At 40.7% G+C, this 22686-nt stretch overlaps 1 protein-coding gene across 2 annotated transcripts in view; it reads right to left on the bottom strand.

The window, feature by feature from the left end:
* Window positions 1–9558: 9558 nt before the first annotated feature.
* LOC128691314 (DNA-dependent protein kinase catalytic subunit) overlaps window positions 9559–22686 on the bottom strand; it is a 1096584-nt gene continuing 1083456 nt past the window's right edge. For both annotated transcript variants that reach the window (XM_070091676.1, XM_070091677.1), the window contains one exon: window positions 9559–13512. In XM_070091676.1, the coding sequence (XP_069947777.1) occupies window positions 10219–13512 (3294 nt within the window). In that variant the 3' untranslated portion in view covers window positions 9559–10218. The remainder of the gene's footprint in view (window positions 13513–22686) is intronic.

Below are 22686 nucleotides of genomic sequence, written 5' to 3'. Positions count from 1 at the left end.
GGTGGTCCAGATGTGGTCAAGTAGGGAAACACTAGTCTCTGTAACTCTTGTAGGTTTTGTTACTGTTGGTAGCAACATGCAGTTAGGAATGGGGCAATATCCCATGGAGCAGGGAAGTGCCTCTGTTGCCTTACTTGACATAGATCATGTACGTAGTTGGTGAATGCGGAGGTCGGTTCCAGCTTTTTCGAACCATCTGGAAGGATGTTCACCAGTGCTGAGGAAAGTTTGGAGAGCTTCTGTGCAAGGGTTTGAATGGGCAAACCTAAGAATGCTAACCCCAATGAGGATATTTATTTCAGTAACACGATCTCTGATGCTTGGAACATCAAGTTCTTTCTGCATATTTAAAATTTTGGCAGTACGAGGGCATCTTAGGATGATCCTCATTTCTTTGTTCTGCACTGTACCTGGGATGACAACCTGCCACAACTCTAAATGCCCTCAGCCTTTCTTTGTATTAGCGACAAAGTCTCATTACAATAGGTCCAAGAAGTGGAACCTCAAAGCCTAAATACAGAGAGGTGAACTGTGCCTCTCTGTCGAGGACACCTGTTGAGTATCTTTGTTTTATCAGTAGAGATAATCAATCTCAGATCCTGACACGAGGCTAGTACATGATTAAGAATGTTTTGGGTTTTGGAGAATCTGGTTATGTGAATCATTATATCATCAGCAAGACTGATCATATAATGATGGGGTTGGCTAGGCATAGCATTAAGTAAAGCATTAATTAGAATACTGAATAGGGTGGGACTAAGCACACCTTCCTGTGGGGTTACTATTTCAGAATCTTTAGTTACACTTCTATGTCTCTGGAACAACACAGACAACTTTCTATTGAACAAGTAGCCTTTAATCCAGCGGAGAAGCCATCCTCCAACATCCAATGATTACATGTCGGTTGGCTACATCAAAAGCGGATTTAAGGTCAAGGAAGGTAGTGTATGAGCTGTCAGTGTGAAGAGTGAGAAAGGTGGTTATGCAACGATGCACACTCCTTCCATGCATGAAACCATGCAACCGGGGAAATAAGAATTGCTTAATTTTGTGCATGAGACGATTAAGAATCATCCTTTCAAATGTTTTACACAAGCAGCTAGTAAGAGATATTGGGGGAAATGAGTTTTATTAATTAGGCTTTGGAATGGGAATAATGAGGCTGTTGGTTCAAGATTTAGGGAGCTCCCCAGTGACATAGCTCATGTTATATAATTCAAGTAAAAGATTACCTGGTACTCGACACAGCAATCCGAGTACATATGTTGTAAGTAATACCATCCTCCCCAGGCGACGTGGAGCTACCCTTAGTGCTGCATCAAGTTCAAAGTTAGTGAAAGGAAAATTACAGTCATCTTCCTTGCTGAGCTCAAATCAGTTTCTCCCTTGCATCATATTTGTTCATTAATTTTGCCTGTGTGATACTGGTTAGACTGTCATAAACCATACCCCCGGCCGGGATTGAACCCGCGGTCATAGAGTCTCAAAACTCAAGCCCGTCGCGTTAGCCACTAGACCAGCTAGCCACAATAAGATTCATCCAACTAGGTATATTTCTACACCATAGGAAGGTTAGCACAGGCACCACTGTGACCACAAATGCAAGTTTTTACAGACGAATCTCCAGCTAGCGTGGCTGTGACGAACTCTAGCTCAAGTCCCTTCACTGCCGTCAACATGACTCATTGTTTGCAATCATGTCGTTACGATTTTTTGAGTCATGTAGACTGTCATAGCTAGATGTAGCAGTCCAAGCACTAACTCATTTCCCCTGTGTAAGGGATGAGGGTGTGCAATCTGCCTAGTTCTGTTATCTTTAATTCTATTTATGTCTCTCCATGCCCGGCTAAGTGGGGTGTGAGCATTGAGACCATTGACAAATTGTTCCCAGTCTGTTTGCCACAGCTGTCATACACTCTCTGGCAGCAGCAAGGGCAGTTTGGAAGAGCCTCAGCATTTCAGGAGTACGATGGTTTCTATAGGCTAGGCCTAGTCTGCGAGCAGTATGTTTCAATGTTCGAAGTTTAGGATCATTGTAATAGGTATTGTTTTTATAAGAGTTATGGCTATTATGGAAGTTAGTTGGGTTTAGAGTACCAGGAGGTTTTAGTGGTGGCTGTACGTAGTTCTGAATACTACTCACGAAGTCATTGTTAAAAGTCTCAACAGAGGAACACTCATAGGAATTGTACCAGTCAGTCACACGTGCGACAGTCATCACGTTGATCAAGGGGAACATTAAAACGTTTCTCTTTGAATATCCCACCAGAAAGGATAGCATTACCAATATCTAGTGGGGTTGGCCTTGGGAAATGGTCTGATGATATAAATGTTACAATGGAAGACTCGCAGCTGGAAAAAGTAATGTTGAAGACAAGACACAGATCAAGGATGCCTCCATAGATATGTGTGGGTTCAAGGTCACCTACAATTTGCACATTATCATGACTGTTAAAGAGTGACAACAGTTGATTACCATTACAATTACCAAACTGTGAGTTTCCAATGCTTTTGTCTTTTGCATTATAATTGCCAATAATAAGAGTAGGTTCAGACTTAGCACAAGTTGGGAGCTCCAAGTAATTAAACTTATCAGCAGGAGCATGCAAGTTAAATATGCTGAGAGCAGAGTTCCCAATATAAATCCTAACACTGTGGTATTGTAGCCCCTCTGTTTTCTTTTGTGTGAGAAGTTGATGAGGAAGTGATTTTTTTAATATACAGAACACAAGAGTTAGTAGATTTGAGGTTATATGTAATAAGTAGGTAGTAGGTTGGTAGACAGCAACCACCCAGGGAAGTACTACCGTCCTGCCAGATGACTGTGAAACAGAAACCTGAAACTGTTTTGCATGATGGTAGGATTGCTGGTTTCTTCTTCTGTCTCATAAACACGCTAGATAACAGGGATATCTTGCTACTCCTACTTACACTTTGGTCACACTTCACAGACACGCACATGCATATATATATACATACATCTAGGTTTTTCTCCTTTTTCTAAATAGCTCTTGTTCTTCTTTATTTCTTCTATTGTCCATGGGGAAGTGGAAAAGAATCTTTCCTCCGTAAGCCATGCGTGTCGTATGAGGCGACTAAAATGCCGGGAGCAATGGGCTGGTAACCCCTTCTCCTGTAGACATTTACTAAAAAAGAGAAGAAGAAAAACTTTATAAAACTGGGATGCTTAAATGTGTGTGGATGTAGTGCGGATGACAAGAAACAGATGATTGCTGATGTTATGAATGAAAAGAAGTTGGATGTCCTGGCCCTAAGCGAAACAAAGCTGAAGGGGGTAGGGGAGTTTCAGTGGGGGGAAATAAATGGGATTAAATCTGGAGTATCTGAGAGAGTTAGAGCAAAGGAAGGGGTAGCAGTAATGTTAAATGATCAGTTATGGAAGGAGAAAAGAGAATATGAATGCGTAAATTCAAGAATTATGTGGATTAAAGTAAAGGTTGGATGCGAGAAGTGGGTCATAATAAGCGTGTATGCACCTGGAGAAGAGAGGAATGCAGAGGAGAGAGAGAGATTTTGGGAGATGTTAAGTGAATGTATAGGAGCCTTTGAACCAAGTGAGAGAGTAATTGTGGTAGGGGACCTGAATGCTAAAGTAGGAGAAACTTTTAGAGAGGGTGTGGTAGCAGATGAACAAGGAGGCTTTAGGAAAGGTAGGGGGTGTGTGGACCAGGTGTTTACAGTGAAACATATAAGTGAACAGTATTTAGATAGGGGGGCAATGTGGCAGATGTTGCAAGTGTATGGTGTAGGAGGTAGGTTACTGAAAGCAGTGAAGAGTTTTTACGAGGATAGTGAGGCTCAAGTTAGAGTATGTAGGAAAGAGGGAAATTATTTCCCAGTAAAAGTAGGCCTTAGACAAGGATGTGTGATGTCACCGTGGTTGTTTAATATATTTATAGATGGGGTTGTAAGAGAAGTAAATGCGAGGGTCTTGGCAAGAGGCGTGGAGTTAAAAGATAAAGAATCACACACAAAGTGGGAGTTTTCACAGCTGCTCTTTGCTGATGACACTGTGCTCTTGGGAGATTCTGAAGAGAAGTTGCAGAGATTGGTGGATGAATTTGGTAGGGTGTGCAAAAGAAGAAAATTAAAGGTGAATACAGGAAAGAGTAAGGTTATGAGGATAACAAAAAGATTAGGTGATGAAAGATTGAATATCAGATTGGAGGGAGAGAGTATGGAGGAGGTGAATGTATTCAGATATTTGGGAGTGGACGTGTCAGCGGATGGGTCTATGAAAGATGAGGTGAATCATAGAATTGATGAGGGGAAAAGAGTGAGTGGTGCACTTAAGAGTCTGTGGAGACAAAGAACTTTGTCCTTGGAGGCAAAGAGGGGAATATATGAGAGTATAGTTTTACCAACGCTCTTATATGGGTGTGAAGCATGGGTGATGAATGTTGCAGCGAGGAGAAGGCTGGAGGCAGTGGAGATGTCATGTCTGAGGGCAATGTGTGGTGTGAATATAATGCAGAGAATTCGTAGTTTGGAAGTTAGGAGGAGGTGCGGGGTTACCAAAACTGTTGTCCAGAGGGCTGAGGAAGGGTTGTTGAGGTGGTTCGGACATGTAGAGAGAATGGAGCGAAACAGAATGACTTCAAGAGTGTATCAGTCTGTAGTGGAAGGAAGGCGGGGTAGGGGTCGGCCTAGGAAAGGTTGGAGAGAGGGGGTAAAGGAGGTTTTGTGTGCGAGGGGCTTGGACTTCCAGCAGGCATGCGTAAGCGTGTTTGATAGGAGTGAATGGAGACAAATGGTTTTTAATACTTGACGTGCTGTTGGAGTGTGAGCAAAGTAACATTTATGAAGGGGTTCAGGGAAACCGGCAGGCCGGACTTGAGTCCTGGAGATGGGAAGTACAGTGCCTGCACTCTGAAGGAGGGGTGTTAATGTTGCAGTTTAAAAACTGTAGTGTAAAGCACCCTTCTGGCAAGACAGTGATGGAGTGAATGATGGTGAAAGTTTTTCTTTTTCGGGCCACCCTGCCTTGGTGGGAATCGGCCGGTGTGATAATAAAAAAATAAATAAGTAATAAATGAGGGCAATTTAGGGGGCTGGAATTATTCAGGAACTCTGCACTCTTGTACACACAATATCAATGGGTTCAGTAGTTACTTTATGATGAAGGCCAGGAAATCTTTTTCAATGTGGCACAATAGTCCAACTTAAAATAGACAGTTTATACGAGTTTAGTTCCATTATAAAAGTCCAGGGATAGTATTCAGTTTCTCAGCAAAATGAAAAAAAAAAACATACTAAATAGTAAACAGAATTAATTAATATCAATATCATCAGTATTATCCTTATCCATGAATCTCTTAAGTGCACTTCTATTATGGAGGCCTTGTGGGAGTCTTTGTTTACAGAGGGCACAGTGCTCTTTGTCTGTTAATGTATGGCAGGTGATGCTATCCCTCGCACTCACCTCTCCACTTCTATTACACTCATCACTATCATCACAGGTACCACTTCCCTCATCATTATGACTAAAATTATGAACACCAGTGTTACATAGACCATTATTGACAACTGGGTCATTTCCACACTCAGGGTCTAAAAATACATTACACTCATCATTTTTACTATCATGATGGTCACCATTGCCCTTATCATCATCATTGTGATTGGAAACACCACTATTAGATTCATCATTTTTGTAATTATCAAAATCACTGCATTCATCAGCTTGCTCATCACCACACTCGTTTTCATAATGGCTGACAATCTGTGGGTTACTGTACTTGTTTGCACCCTCTAAGTTTTTCCTCAGTGCTCAAGTTGTTGTTTCAGGCATCATTGTTGCTTCTTAAGTGCTGTTATGTGCAGCTGCATGTTGTGCACCATCCGAGCAAGACTAGCTTCATCTGGAGGTATGAAGTCCCGGTCAGCTGAGCCAGCTGGCTGACTGACAGCTGACTCAGCCAGACAGGTGGTGTCAACACCAACAACATCACTAGTGTTTATAGCAGATGTGATCGTGTTCTGTTGATGTACTCCCATAGTGACCTGCTCAACCACATAGTCTGAAATCAAGCATGGGCCAGTATTCATCATTTGGGGGAGGGGGGGTGATGGGTGAGTTGGGAGTCCTGCGGCTGGTGATGTGGGCAGCTTTCACTCTGCAGTCAGCATGAGCAGCTGTGACTCCTGGAGTCTTACAATCGATACATTGTAATGCAACAGTCTGGTGTTTCTTGATCACATAGCACTAGTGAGAAGGATGGGCCCTGGCACACACTTCACACCAATGTGACAGCTGTGCATTTCCAAGCAATGTGACCCCTAAACAATAGTACAGTAGGGCCCCACTTATACGGCAGGTTAGGTTCCAGGCTACTGCTGAAAAGCAGAACACCATTTTTTCCACTTATAAATGCATATAAATGCCAGGTAACAAGTTTACACTAACATTTATTATGTTATCAATAGAACTAGGCATTAAAAACAATAAAAAGTAAAATACACACACAGTACACCCATTACTTACCTTAAAATATTTGTAGTCTTAAGGTAGGGTGAGAGGTGAATTTAATTTGTAGGAAGTCAGGTTTGGGAGGTACGGTAGCCAGGTAGGTCAGCCCACCCCACCCACACATAATATACTACATTTAATTAAAGCTATCCAGACCGATAAAATACACATACAGTACGTTTATTAATTACCTTAAAATATTTCTACTCTTAACCCTTTCAGGGTCCGTCCCGTAGATCTACGGCTTTACGTTCAGGGTCCAAGCCGTAGATCTATGTCATGAGCTCAGCTCGCTCTGATAAACTCTGAGTGGTACATTTGGGCCTAGATATGAGAGAATACATCTATGTGGTATGTGTGCACCACATAAAACAGATCCTGCAGCATGCTGTGTATAATGAGAGAAAAAAAACAAATCATGATTTTTCGATTAAAACAGCGACTTTGCAGTGTTTTTTCGTATGTTTTTTATAGTTGTATTTGCGATTTCTTGGTCTCATTTGATAGAATGGAAGACATATTACAGAAATAGAGATGATTTTGATTGGTTTTAGCACTGGAAATGGCTTGAAACTGAGCTCAAAGTAGCAGAAATGTTAAATTTTTAACGATATTCAAGAGTAAACAAACTACCTCACACGTCTAATACACGTCAGCTGGTGGGTCTAATATGCATTCACAAATATGGTGATGATATTTATACAATTATTACAGTATTGCATAACAGTAAATCTTCTATTTTTTGGTGTGAATAAAAAATCAAAATGGAATTTATTTGTAAAGCCTCAAAACATAACTAATGAACAGAGGATATGTTAGTTTAGTTCCAGGAATACCTACATTGTTTATTCTGGACCCTATTTTGAAATTGGAATATTTTGAACTTTGTGTTAAATTGGCCAAATTAACAATTTCCGATCACTTTAATTTGTAGTTGAAACAGTTGACTTGGCGATTTCTTGTGCTCAATTGATAGAATAGAAGTAATACTAGTGAAATAGCTAAGAATTTAGTTGACTGGAATAATGTAATTGGCCTAAAATGGGAGTCAAAGTCGGCAAAATCGCCGATTCGTAAATATCGCTGACACATCAAAATTCGTGAGAGCATAATTTCATCAATTTTCCATCAAATTTCGTACTTTTTGTTTTATTACCTTCACAAAAAGATTCTCTTTCATTTCATAAGAAAAAATAACAAATTTTTTTTTTTAAATTCTTGGACACTGGGGCACCACTTCAGGTTTGGGCCTTGGACCCTGAAGGGGTTAATGTAGGGTGAGAGGTGAGTTTTATATGTACGATGTCAGGTTTGTGAAGTATGGATAGTCTGTAGGGGCAGCCCTCCCCTCCCCTCCCCTCCCCACCCCACCCACACATAATGTAAACAAACCAGATGAAAGCGTCTGGTTTTCGTTATTTGACATTGTGTACAAGTTGTCTCCACGTTGATACAGTAGAATAAATAAAGAGAAACACTCCCATTCTCATGTAACGCTATTTTCAGAAGAAATGTCGCCCTGAGTGAAGGTATACGTAAGGAATAATATTCTAGTTACCCCCAGTAATATTATAGTGTACCCATTGTCTCTGATGTTGGACAAGTTGCCTGGCTACCACAAGTCCTACAAGTTGCCTGGCTACCACAAGTCCTACAAGTTGCCTGGCTACCACAAGTTCTACAAGTCACCTGGCTACCACATCTCATATTTATGTTAACCTATTCTACTGTGGGGTGTATTTAGATGGATTAAGCAAAATGTCTATATTAACGTTTTATATGATATTTAATGCTCCTCAGAATGATTATTATTGTGTGTTATTATTTTTATCATTATTAATATGGCATCTTCAAGACTAATAAGACACTCTTAGTGATTTTAATGTGTACCTGCATGCCAGCACAGTAAGTTTACCTAGGTATGAAGGTATATAGTCTGCCTGGGCTACATACTTACATAACTACACTATATTTAATGTGGCCCAGAGCCATATTATTACCATCGACATACCATGTTCACTGAGTTTAATTGTTTATAACAATTACCTTTAGATGCCATCATAAACAAAGGGAGAAGTAATGAATAATTCATGCTGAGAATTGTAAACAAAAGCATTATGTATTAAGGGGAGTGATGTAATGTTTTCCCTCCGTCCGACTACCACACCTCCATAGTATATAACTATAAAATGTTTATATGTTATGTAACGTGTTCTTTATATAATTTGGAAGAAAATATCATAGATGGATTAATGGAAATGTCTATATTAACATAAAATAAGACTAATGTGCATAAGTGATTATTATTAGTATTACGTAATTTTTCCCTCCGCCCGGCAACCACACCTCCATAGCATATAAACAGCATGTTTATATGCTATGTAATGTGTTTCTAATATATTTGAAGACAATACCATGGATGGATTAATGAAAATGTCTACACCGATGTAAAATTAGACGTTTAATGTGCCCAAGAGTGATTATTATTACATAATAGATATATGTGCTCATGGATAATGTAAACAAACAGTGCCGTATTTGAAAGACCGCTTGCCGTATAGAAAGTTTTGGTCATAATTTGAGATCACCATATTAGCAGAACGCCGTAAGGCGAAATGCTGAAAAGCGGGGCCCTATTATATGTGACTAAGGAAGGTGAAAATGTTCACCTGTCACTGTTTGTGACTATTTGAGTACTATTTAAGTACATATTAGTGTCAAAACAAAGATTGGCTATGAAATCACAAGAACTACTACAAATTGTAATTATCAAAACATAAAAATTATACAAATTAAAAAATAGAGAGAAAAAAAGGTATATTGGCAACACTTCTGCAAGCAGCAGCACTTCATGTTGCCATCAGGTGAGCAAGAAGTGCCGACTTTGCAGCCTTACATCTCCGTAAGTACTGACTCTAATTTTTCTTTTTTACATTACTTTATGGAAAAAAAGTCATCTTTATTTAAGAAAAAAACAAATTTTCTTTTCAAAATATTCAGAGTGCTGGGCGAGAGAACGTAGATCTATGTTTGGACAGTTAAGGGGTTATGGATAAAATTCTCTCAGGTCACAAGAAAACTTTATTATTATAAAAGTTACACCAACACTGATTTTAATTACAAAAGTTTTCATTATCGGTTGTCACTGCTTTTCATAATTCTTGCACACACTTTACATCATATTTTAAGTATACTTAAGTGATCTCCCTAAGCAGGAGGACATACTAGTATTAAAATTGTTAAAAAACAAAATTATATTTAAACAGTAAGAGGCTTAACAATAACAACAATCCAAAAATTTTTTGCAAGAAATTATAATTTTTTCAATGTACATACGTATATGAAGTGAATTGAAATGAGATTGGTACTATACATGTTGTATGCAGAGAATATATTGAAGTTACATACCATACAGAATGTAGAAAAGAAACTAAGAGTCAGTTTTGTAATGTAAGGAGTTCATGTGTTAACCTCTCTGCTATGAGGCCATAAAGAAAATTAAATTGTTCTTGGCAAAAATGAGCTATGACAACACAGAGAGTAGGAAAGTTAGGTAGTAGATGTGAATGTGAATGATGTACTCTGAGACCCCTGGGATTCCTAATACAAACAGTCATTTTTCATTCTTCAAAACACAGTTGTGTGCCAATAAGGTAGTGACACAATGTGGACAAACCTGTCTAAACCAGTGTATAATGACCATGAAGTGTGTACAAAAACTCAAAAGACTACATGAAAGGTTCCCAGCCAATCCAAGTTCTTCCAAGAATATTTGGGTCACTGGCTTGTTCCAAAAGAACATCTACTTGCTGGTGAGTACTCAGTCCATTATCACCCAAGTCTGCCCGCAAGTTTTCTCCTTTATTTCCAAGAACCACTTCTTCAAGGGATTTTAAAATGGTGCAGTCTCTTTTAACAGATTTACTCTGAGAAACTGCCCATTTAGTAACATGAGCAGGATTGATGCCACACAACTTTTCCTTTAGCAGCTCAATGCGATCCTTTGAAAACATTTCTACTTTACTGTCGTCAGTGTTACCTTCTTGACGTCTTACAAACCCTAACCAATCTTCTGTTGGTTCCTTCACAAATGCTTCCAAGACAGCTATGAGAACATGACGAGACTCCTGAAGAGCTCCAAGTGCTGCAACCATTATCTCTCGTAGCATACCTACTTGACCTACTGGCTGAAAGACATTAACAATTTGAGGAGTAAGTCGGAAAGGCATTAACTCTGGAACTGGAAGAAACTGCACAGCAGACTCAAAATGGTGCCCAAAATCTATACCAATCACATGGCCAGTCTTCAAATTAACTAGAGAATTGCCACAGTGGCGGTCACCAATACCAAGAAGCCAATGTGATATACATAATGTAGCATAACTAATGGCAAAAGCACTGCGCAAAGCAAAGAAACCTTCACTGCTATTTGAAAGTTTAACAAGTCCACGACGCAAAAGATCCCATGGAATTTTATTAACGGCATTCTCATAAACTTTCATAACATCCTTTTTTTTACTCTTCTTTTCAATTACCCAGTGCCCTCCTGTTTTATATATGCCAAGTGCTTCCTCATAGTGTTTTTTTTCATTATCTCTGAATGATTCATTCATAAATTCCTTTAATGGTTGAGATGATTCTACCCACTGCAAGAGTCCAACCTCCAGAGATAATGGCACAACATTGTATGTATCTAAAGAAGGCCGTGAGGTTGTGAGACAACACAGTGAAGAAGTGCAATATACACTGTTCATTAATGTAAACATCTGTTCCATTCTCTGATCAGTTCGTAGATCCTCACCCCATTTCACCAGGAACTTGTAATCTTTCTCATCATCTCCTCGAATAATGATCCTCATAGGAACACGAAGCGAAGCCATTGGCATTAGATTTTCATCAAAACTGGAGATCTTGACATGATATTCAGGTAAAGGTTTAGACATTCCAGAATACTGACCAGGTAATTCAAGCACATCACAATATTTAGAAGCTTGGAAATTTGCCAGCCATGGTGAATAATACTTTAACTGCTTTGGCAATTTTTTAAGATCATCTTGGCCATGAATCATTTTCTCTCTAATATATGATAGTGCCTTGGAAATCTCTTTGGTAGACATTGCTTTGATTTTCTTTACATTTGTTCCAAATTCCTTGTCAAATACTGCAGCTGCATCTTTCCTCATTCTGTCAAGCTTGATGTAGGCTTCACCTTTTTCACTTGCTGTACCTTTTGTAGACCTGATGTTCACCTTCAAGAAGTTACTTTCCATCTTTCTTAAATTGTCTTCTATATTCTTTTTATCTTTCTCCAGCATGAGATTGTTAAGTGCATCTTTGCAAGCTATGAAGGGAGCTACCACAAGTGAAACAGCAGACACAAACTGATGAAGGAGACTGTTTCTGCTAAGTAGGGATTCCACTTTGTGACACATCACTCTAGCTGACATACCACTAGCACTGCTAAAGTCATAATGTTGCATACTAATCCCAAATGGATAGTAAACAGCCTGAGGGTATACTGCAGCTAATTTCTCAACAATGGGTTGCAAAGCAGGACCAGGAGCTTTATCAACATAAATGAGAATGTGACTCAACCAGAGTAAGAACATCCAAACAGGTACCCTTTCTGATTCTTTCTTGAAGACCAATACAAGACTAGGATCTTCTTCCATCAAATTAATAAGGCGTGGGAAGTGGAAGTGTGCATCACGTGACCCTAGTGACATGGCCCTTAATATGTGTGTTACTAAAGATTCTGAGTATTCATTAACATTGACATGATCCTTCCAGTTTTCTAAGCAGTCTTCACAATACTTTGCTAAGACCATATGAACATTTTCCTTATCACAGCCTTGAGTGTCATCAAATTGAGGTAACTTTCCTTCAGCACATTTTACTGCTAGTTCAAGACTATTGTAGCTACATTTAAGAAGTTCACTGTACCATGAATCTCTTCCACTAGCCTTAGAAAATTTATCAGACAATACTTTCATGTACTGATTCTCTTCATCCCACTCATTTCCCATCTCCCGGATAGTATCACATATCTCATGACATATAGAGCTCTCTAGTTTCAAGTATTGTACCTCAATGCTAGCATTTTGCTCAAGCACTGGCATGCAACTAACTTTACCTAAGTATTTCCCCCAGCCTTCTACCAGGTACTGGAGCCGGGTGTCAAATTTGCCTCGTCCTCGGAGGATGTTCATCTCAGTCATCAGGAGATAGAATTGGGCCAATGAAAAATTATCTTCAGACAGTGGTTTTAGCTTTTTTAAATGCCTGGCAGCTAAATGATAATTGGTGTTTTGAAGAGCTGCCTTTACAACAGATCTATGAGCAGAGAGTTTTGCATCCTTGATGAATTGTGAAACATCATGTTGAGACTCCTCTGGTAATCCTTTTTCTAGACAATGGAGATAAAGACCACGGTAAGATGACAAGCACTGAATCAGAAGGGAAGTGTCTGTGGGGTTTGCCTCGTGCTTTTTCCAATTGGTGACTGTCTTTTTTACTTTACTGGAGTAGAAGTCACTCTCACTGTATTTGATAGTGTTAAAAAAATCATCAAGTTCTGTCAGCAGTTGAACATTGCGTAAGGTGGTTATGAGAGGCTTGGGTGTTAAGAGGGAATACTGAGCCATAGTGAGAAGTGTGCTGGACATAGCTGTATTCAGGTAAGACTGAGCCTGAGCAATTTTATCTTGGTTAGTTGATATCACAGCTAACTGAAGAGGCAAAGTTCCTTCTAACAATGCTTGATGGCGAGGCTCTTTCATGGCACTGTCAATAAAATCACAGAGTTTACCATCAGATTCTGCTCCATCTAAAATATTCATAAGTTTGGAATGTACTAAGGCAGGTAGAACTGCAGCAGTTGGTCGAGGAAGAAACCACACTCTATCCAATTTCACCTGTTCGTAGTTGTCTCGCAGAAAGCGTTGTTCCACAAAGTTTTCGAGCTCAGACCACTGACCAAGCGTCCCAGCACATGATGTATACCACTCTTCCCATATACGAACCTGAAATAAAATGCCTAATTAGCATATATTTTATTATCTTTAAATTTTCTCCATTTTAGTAATTTATACAGGAGAATGTGTTACTAGCCCTTTGCTCCCAGCATTTTAGTGGTCTTTTATGGCATGCATAGCTTACCTAGGACATACAGAGTGGAGAAAAATAGGATGACTAGGAGTGTGTATAAATCTGGGATGGAGGAAAGGAGTTGTAGGGGTCATCCAAGGAAAGGATGGTGGGGGTAAAGGAGGTTTGGAGTGCTAGGGACCTGAACATCCAACAAGCTTGTGTGAGCATGTTAGACAGGTGTAGAAGGGAAAGGGGAAAGGGAAAGGAAAGAATGGATAAAACATAAACATATTTTATTTCTTTGTGTAGCATACAAAGTGTGGTTAATACGTAATATTGTTAAGCACAAAGAAAGCCATTAACATGCTGTGTATATCAGGCAGAGATATGATGGGACAAGAAAGGGTGGGGGGGAAAAAAGGAAGGAAATAGAGGGAAAATTGAGGGAAAGCATTAGGAAGGAAAGAAGGGGATGAAAGATGGTAGGAAGGAAAGAAGGGAGGAATGAAAATACAGCAGGTAAAGAGATAGGAATGAAGAGAAAGGGAAAGTTGGGGAAAGGAGGAATCAATGAATGAATAAACAGAGAGAGGAAGGAAAGAAAGAATGGAAGAGAAGAAGGAATGAAGGAAAATGGAAGAGAGAAAGGAATGAAGCAAAAGGGGAGGAATAAATGGATTTGGAAGGGTGATGGAGGGAGGAATGGAAAAGGGAAGGACATAAGGGACAAAATGAAGAGAGCAGAGGGAGGGAGGGAGGGAGAGAGGAAAGAGGAAAGGAGAAAGGGATGGAGGGGGATAAAGGGAGAAAGTGGAAAGAAGGATGGCAAGGAGACATGCAAGAGAAAAAAAAAGTGGTATAGAGAAGTGAGAAAGGGAGGGATAAAGGAAGAAAAGGAGTGGAATTATAGGAGGGATGAAAGAAGGGAGGAGAAAGGAAATACAGTGGAACCCAGGATTTTGTACGCTTTGGATTTAGAACACTTTTTTTTGGGCAAAATTTTGCTCTGGATTTTGTACCTCCACCCAGAAATTGTACATATTAGATGTGTCCGCCCGCCTGGGACGCATGTGTATGCGTCTCAGTCTGGCTCTGTCACTGGTCGAGTGAGCATTGCTTAGTGAGTTCCTCCAAAACATTTTGCAATAATCCATTTTTTTTTTGTGCTTAACTATTGAGTGCAACTGCGAAATAAGCCATCATGGGCCCAAAGAAAGTTCCAAGTGCCAGCCCTGTGGTAAAGGTGAGAAACATGATAGAATTCAAAAAAGAGATTGTAGAAAAATATGAAAGTGGCATACGTTTAGCCGAGCTAGCCAGGATGTATGGGAAGTTGAAATCAACAATCTCTTCCATCCTGGCAAAGAAAGTAGAAATCAAGGAAGCTAATGTTGTGAAAGGAGTAAATATAGTAAAGAAACAGAGATCACAAACAATCAAAGATGAGAATTTGTTGTTGGTGTGGATATAGTGTTGTCTAGTCGATCATTTGCAAAAAAGCAAGGCAGTTGCATGTGGATGTTGTAAAGAAAATGCCTGGAATTTAAAGCCAACAGTGGCTGGTCCAACAGATTCAAGAAGCGTAGTGGCATACACAGTGTTGTAAGGCATGGTGAGGCTGCAAGTTCAGACAAACATGTGGCCAAAGAAAAGGCACTGCCAGGACACAAGCCTATGAAGGATAGGTTAACTCTTTTGTTCTGTGGTAATGCTAGTGGGGATTTCAAAGTGAAGCCTTTACTGGTGTATCACTCTGAAAATCCCTGAGTATTCAAGAAAAACAATGTCGTCATGAGTAAATTGTGTGTGATGTGGAAAGCTAATAATAAGGCATGGGTCATAAGGCAAATTTTCATTGACGGGGTCCATGAAGTGTTTGGCCCAAGTGTGAAAAAATACCTCCAGGAAAATAAATTGCCACTCAAGTGCCTCCTGGTACTGGACAATGCTCCTGCTCATCCTCCAGACTTGGAAGACCAATTGTTTAGGGACATCAGTTTTATAACAGTGAAGTTCTAGCCTCCTAACACCACTCCTCTCATCCAGCCCATGGACCAGCAGGTCATTTCTAACTTCAAAAAAAACTCTACAGGAAACCAATGTTTCAAAGGTGCTTTGAAGTGACTTTGGACACTGAATTGACCCAAAGAGAATTCTGGAGATATCACTTCAATATCTTCCACTGCATAAGCCTTATAGGTAAGGTTTGGCAGGGAGTGACTTCCAGGACTTTTAACTCTGCTTGAAGAAAATTGTGGCCAGAATGTGTCCTCAACAAGGATTTTGAAGGGTTTGAGGCTGACCCTGATGACCCTGCGCCTGTTGTGGAATCTATTGTCTCTTTGGGGAAGTCCATGGAGTTAGATGTGAGTGGCCAGGATGTGGAAGAATTGGAGGACCACAGGAAAGTGCAACCACTGAAGAGCTGCAAGACCTTCATCTGGAACAGCAACAGACCAGAGCTGAGGAAATTTCTTCAGAGGAGGAGGAAGAGAGAGGGGAGAAGGTGCCTTCTTCAGTGACTAAGGACATTTGTGCAAAGTGGAATGAAGTGCAAACTTTGTGGAAAAATATCACCCCCGACCAAGCTGATACAAGCCATATCTGCAACACGTTCAATGACAATACCTTGTCTCATTTTGGGCAAATCTTAAAGAGATGCCAGAAATAGAGCTCTGGACAGATTTTTAGTGCGACAAGGGTCCAGTGCTAGTAAAAGACAAAGAAGGGAAGTTACCCAGATAGTCCTTATGGAGGGGGATTCCCTTTCCAAACAATTAGCTCTCCTCTCTCTTCCCTCCTCACCTTCTTCCATATGCCAACAAGAGTCTTCAATAAAGGTACGTAATAGTGATTTAAATATTCATTTATCCATTTCATTAGTGCTTTATATTTATTTCTCAAAGTTTTCTATATGTAAAACTATGGTTATTCTTTAAAAAATGTATTTTTTGTTTATATTCTTGAGTGTATGGAATGGATTAATTGTATTTACATTATTTCTTATGGGAAATATTACTTCGGTTCTCGTATGTTTCGGATTTAGACCGACCTTCTGGGATGGAATAAGTATGAAATCCAGGGCTCCACTGCAGGTTAGAAACTAAAGGAGAAAGGAGGGAGAGGAAGGGATGGAGGGGGATGAAAGAAATGTTGGGAGGGAAGAATAAATAAATAAATGAAGGGCAGAGGGAGGGAGGGAGCTAAAAAGAAGCAAGGGGGAAAGAAAGAGAAAGGGGGAAGAAAATAGAATTAAAGGGGATAAAGAAGCAATGCATATAGCAGTTTGAGCATTTGTATAATTTCATACTTTTTTTTTGGCCTAAACACAAACTGGCAGGGGTTAACCCTTTCAGGGTCCAAGGCCAAAATCTGAAGTCACGCACCAGTGTCCAAGGAATTTTGAAAAAAAAAAAAATTATTTTTTCTTACAGAATTAAAGAGCATATTTTTGTGAAGGTAATAAAACAAAAAAAATTAGAATCTGATCAGTACTTACCGAGATACAGTGCCAAGAAGTTTGTAGAAAATGATGTGGTGGCGGCAACATCGACGAATTCCACATACGCGTATTATATTATTTTGTTTTTTTTGTTGTTTTTTCTTTTCTTTTCCAATTTTTTTCTATTCCTACTAACATTTGGGGCCTGAGAGACCAATACTGTATATAATGTATATATATATACTCACTGTATTGAACACAATAACCGCACTAAAGTTATTATCATATTATTGTTTACCACTATTGTTTATTACAATAAACATGCACAAATATTGTATAATACTAATGTTCTATCATATATTTACATATTTACAATCACTGGACATGGTTTTAGAACTGCTGGAGCTTGTGGAACTCCTTGAAACAAGGCACCATGCACAGAGGCACCTTACATTCCTCACACATAAACCGAGTGTCTTTGCGTCTTTGTTGCCGTCGTTTTGTTTGTGCACAGACAATGCATCTCTTCTGAGCAAATTTCTTTTGAGTTGAAGGAAGCTGTATTATGAAATGATCACCTTCTCTCCTCAAACGCTTGGGTATATTGTGATGAATTCGAGGACCATGTTGTATTGCAGGTGTTGTTACCTGGTACTTCATTATGAGTTGTCTGACAACAGACAAACAAAATTCACCATACGGTGGTCTGTTACCAGTCTTTATTTGGTACATATTATATGCATTCAGCATTGAAATGTCCATGAGATGGAAGAAAAGTTTCATGTACCACTTGTAACTCTTACGAACACAGTCAACAAAACCAATCTGCATGTCACACTTGTCAACCAAGCGCATGTTTTGTGTATAATCAATCACTGTCACTGGTTTTCGAATACGTTCATTAGTCACTCGATCAACTTTGCCACTGTCTTGCATTTCATTACGGTGAATGGTTGTCAACAATGTGACATCTCGTTTGTCATGCCACCGTAATGCCATGATGTCATTGGCAGTAAACACCTGCACGTCATCACCACGAACACCTGCATTGAGCCTGGGCATATGTTTACGATTAGAACGCACTGTGCCACACACATCTGTCTTGTTCACTCGCATGAAATCACTGAGTAATGGGCTTGTGTACCAGTTATCGGTATATAATGTATGGCCCTTACCAAGATAAGGTGCCATCATGTTTCTCACTACGTCACCTGATATACCCAATAACATCTTGGTATCTTTCAATGTTTTACTACCCGTGTATACAACAATATCCAACACCAGGCCACTGTCACAATCACAGAGTACAAACAATTTTATACCAAAGCGGTTCCTCTTGCTCGGTATATACTGCTTGAATGACAGTCTACCTTTGAACAAAATCAAAGACTCGTCAATTACAAGATTCTTGAATGGATAAAAGTATATGCTGAACTTTTGTTTGAGATACATGAAAACATTTCTAATCTTGTATAACCTGTCACTTCTGTCAGGCCTGGTTTTGTCAGAGAAGTGCAACATACGTAACAGTAAGATAAACCTGTTCACTGGTATTATTTCACTGAAGGATGGGGTACAAATTAGCCGATCTGTGGACCAGTATGCTTTTATATTATGCTTATAGACGTGAGGCATAAGCATTATTGTTGCAAAAAGCAAATACATTTCTGCAACAGTCGTCTCTTTCCACCTGTGTAGTCTTGACTGTGGTGATAGGATCGTATTTGCCATGGTGTACTGAAAATACTTATTACTTTCCCTGACAATAATTTCCATCAATGGCTGGTCAAAGAATAATTCAAAGAATTCCAGTTCATTGGCCGTGGTTCCAAGGGGACAGGTAGGTAGAATTCCACTTTGAGAGTCATCAAAGTGGTGAGGGCTGGGAACAAAATTGGGATTTTGCTGCCAATCCCAGATACGGTTTGCTGGTGGATACTGGACATCATAGGCTGGTTGAACGGGTGGTTGTGGCGGGCTCGTGGGTGACGCTCCGCTTTGTCCTTGAACTGACGAGTCAGCAGCGTGGGTCCCCGCGTGGAGCAGCGAGTCACGCATGGCGGTGCCACTACCACCACCAGCCCCACTAACACCATCCACTGATGTTTGTGGCCCATCCATGCCAAGTGTAGCCACATCATCCTCACTATCACTACCTAAAACGGGTGTAGGGCCACGGGATGTACTCCGGGATGTACTCCGGGATGTACTACGGGATGTACTCCGTCCCCTAGACACAGCATAGGGTACACTACCCGAGCGCATGCGGCGGCGAACATACCGACGCTTCACTGGTGAATATGTTTCCTCACTATCACTACTCGAATGATCGTCGAGCGCAATAAAATCACAATCCACGTCAGAATCATCGTCATTACTGAAGTCAGAGGCCAGGCCACGGGAAAATATTAGTTTTCTCTTACGTTTAGGAACACCCGACCGTGAGTCACGAGTGCCCACACCAGAGGTAGAAGGTCGAGGATCGTCGGGGTTTTCTGCACTATTATCGATATCCTGGTCATTCTTTTCGGTCACTAACTGATCAAAGCCGTAGAATTCGTCTTCATTTCCACTTCCATCAGTGTCAGAACTATCAGATAGGAAGAGGAGAGTCCCAATTTTCCGGGGAGTGAGAGCTGACTTGCGACGAGGCATGGTGAACAAGGGCGACTGAGCCGGCGTTCCCACAATGCTATGCAGGCGCCTAGATTTTTTGTTTATGGCGCACACCCACGGCGCAGACCCATTCTCTCATATGTAGGCCTATGAGCGCTTTCGCGCTAAATTTGACGGCGCTAGAATTTTGGCGTAGATCTACGGTTTGGACACTCACCGACCAGCCGTAGATCTACGGGACGGACCCTGAAAGGGTTAAGTATGTTTTGAAGAAATCAGCTCAAATATACATTATCTAGGTATGCATAGTGATCTGAGAGCCCGTCGTAAGTCCGAGTTATCGGTAAACAAGTACGTCGCTAAGTGAGGAGAGGCTGTGCTCCAGGAGTGTATGATACTCCATGAAACATGGATTCATACAGAGTGCCACCCAACATTGCTGACACAGGAATCATGTGTCCTTCTGCTGTTGGGGTCACCATGAGGTGTTAGCACACGAAACACACTTTTCTGAGAATATGTACTTCTTTTTTGGGGTAGGCGGTATTGGTATCAGGTAGTGACAGTTAGCGAGGATTCGGTCTGGCACTTTCCCCAGTGGTTGTGGTTGGGGGACAGGTTGTGGTGTGGCAGGTTGCTGTTGAGGGGCAGGTATAGGTGTGGTACCATGCTTTTTTGCTATCTGCTTGATGACATTTAGACTGAATTCTGCATAACGAAGTCATTTTCCAGTCTTTATTTCATACATATTGAAGGCATTCAGCATTGCAATGTGTACAAGTTGGAAAAACACTTTCATATACCACTTGCGACTCCTACACGCACAGTCAACGAACCGTGTCATCATGTCACACTTGTCGACTAGTAGCATATTGTTCGTACAGTCGACGACAGCAGCTGGCTTTACAATGCGTTCATTGGTCTCCCTGTTCACTTTGTCTGTTTGTACCATCTTGTTTCTGTGAATGGTAGACAGCAATGTCACGTCCCGCTTGTCATGCCATGTCAGTGCCATCATGTCATTGGCATGAAACACTTGCACTGCACCTTCAACACTGCCTCCACTGAACCTCGGCATATGTTTTCTATTTCTTCTCACTGTTCCACATATATAAGTATTGTTCACACGCAGGAAATCAGTGAGCATAGGGCTTGTGCACCAGTTGTCTGTGTACAATGTATTGCCCTTGTCAAACATTGACAACATCACTGGAAATGCTCAACATCCGCCTGTCATCATCAAGTATGTGTCTCCCGGTGTAGACAATGATGTCCAATACCATGCCACTCTCATAGTCACACATAACAAAGAGTTTTATACCAAAGCGATTATGTTTGCTCGGTATATACTGCTTGAATGACAGGCATCCCTTGAACAGAATCGAGGACTTGTCGACAAGAATGTTCTCGAATGGATAAAAATAGGCACTGAATTTCTGCTTCAGATACATAAACACTTCCAGAATTTTGTACAGAAGGTCATTTCTGTTGGGCCTATTCCTGTCTGAGAAGTGCAACATTCGTAGCAACAGAGTGAATCTGTTGCAGGGAAGGAGACCATGGAAGACAGGAATACTGATGAAGTAGTCTGTGGACCAGTAATGTGCTATATTGTGTTTATACGTATGAGGCATAAGCATGACAGTGCCAAGGAATAAATACACTTCGGCAACAGTTGTATCTTTCCATCTGCGCAGCTGTGATGATTCTGTAACATCTGTGTTGTCCATTATATAGCAGTAGTAATTGTTTGTCTGGGTGACAGTCAAGCTCATTAGTGGCCCATCAAAGTATAGCTGGAAAAAGTCTAACTCTGTAGACTCATTGGTGATGGGGCATTCTGGGAGGATGCCACTTCCACTGGCATCAAAATCGAAAGTATGTGGCATGAATGCTGTACTTTGTGTCCAGTTCCACTCATGGTCACATGGTGCAGGGTGACCTAAGGCATGGGGTGTGGGGGAGCAAGAGGGGAGACAGGAGTGGAGGCAGCACATGTGGGAGGGGGTGATGGGCAGTCCTTTGTCTGCCCACCCAATGCACCATGCGGGCCGGGCACCATGCCACCCACCACCACCACCTCCTCATCCTCCATCCCTGTGTATTCTCCTTCATTATCACTATCACTATCAGTTGCTGGGATTTTTGATCGGGACCTCCCATGACCCTTGGGCACTGCATATGGCACACAGCCTGAACGTTGGCGATGATGCCTAAAGGTACGTTTCACTGGGGAAAAATGTATATCACTGTCACTTGACAATTCATCTATGGGCATAAAATCAATCTTGTCATCACTTACATATCACTTTCACTCTCATCTTCACCAAAAATGACAGAATATGATAATTTCCTCTTGTGCAGTAGCCCGAGTTGTGACACTGGCAACCCCAGAGTTGATTGGCTGAGGGTCTTTTATGGCCCCACTGGCCACCTCAGAGGTGATAAGCCGAGGGTCATCTGAGTTATCATTAATATTTGCACTAATTCCTTGATCATTAGTGGCCACGCTGGTCTCAGATCCACTAAACTCGTGTTCTATATCACTTTCCTCAAATTAGAGAGTGTTAATATGCTGAGGCATGTGTGAATCATGAGGGTTTGCCATGATGTTGATCCAGGATGGAGCTGAAAGTAACTGGTGCTACCATGCGGTAATGCATGGTCCCCGATTTTCTTCATACAGCACAGGTCTATTGCGCTAAATTTGAAGGCAGGTAAAGTAAAACATAGATCTATGTTTGGAGTGCAAGTGGTAAGAACATAGATCTACATTTGGAGTGCAAGTGGTAAGAACATAGATCTACGTTTGGACAGTTAAGGGGTTAAATATTTAATAAAAATACGTAGATAAAGTAATAAGAGTCAGTTGTATGGCCTTGGGGAAAGTCTTGTCCTCCATGTTCAGAGAAAATAGCAGAACACTGATGGGCACCACTGTATATAAACAAGATAAAGTCATGGACTGCTAGACATCACACTGGTTTAGTTAAGAGGATGGGCTCAAGAGCTGGAGCTCAATAAACATTAATACAAGTATACAAAAAGA

The sequence above is a fragment of the Cherax quadricarinatus genome, chromosome 36, assembly GCF_038502225.1.
Source record: "Cherax quadricarinatus isolate ZL_2023a chromosome 36, ASM3850222v1, whole genome shotgun sequence".
NCBI classification, from domain to species: domain Eukaryota; kingdom Metazoa; phylum Arthropoda; class Malacostraca; order Decapoda; family Parastacidae; genus Cherax; species Cherax quadricarinatus.
Note: the sequence above shows the minus strand (reverse complement) of the source record. Positions and strands in the feature narration are given on the sequence as shown.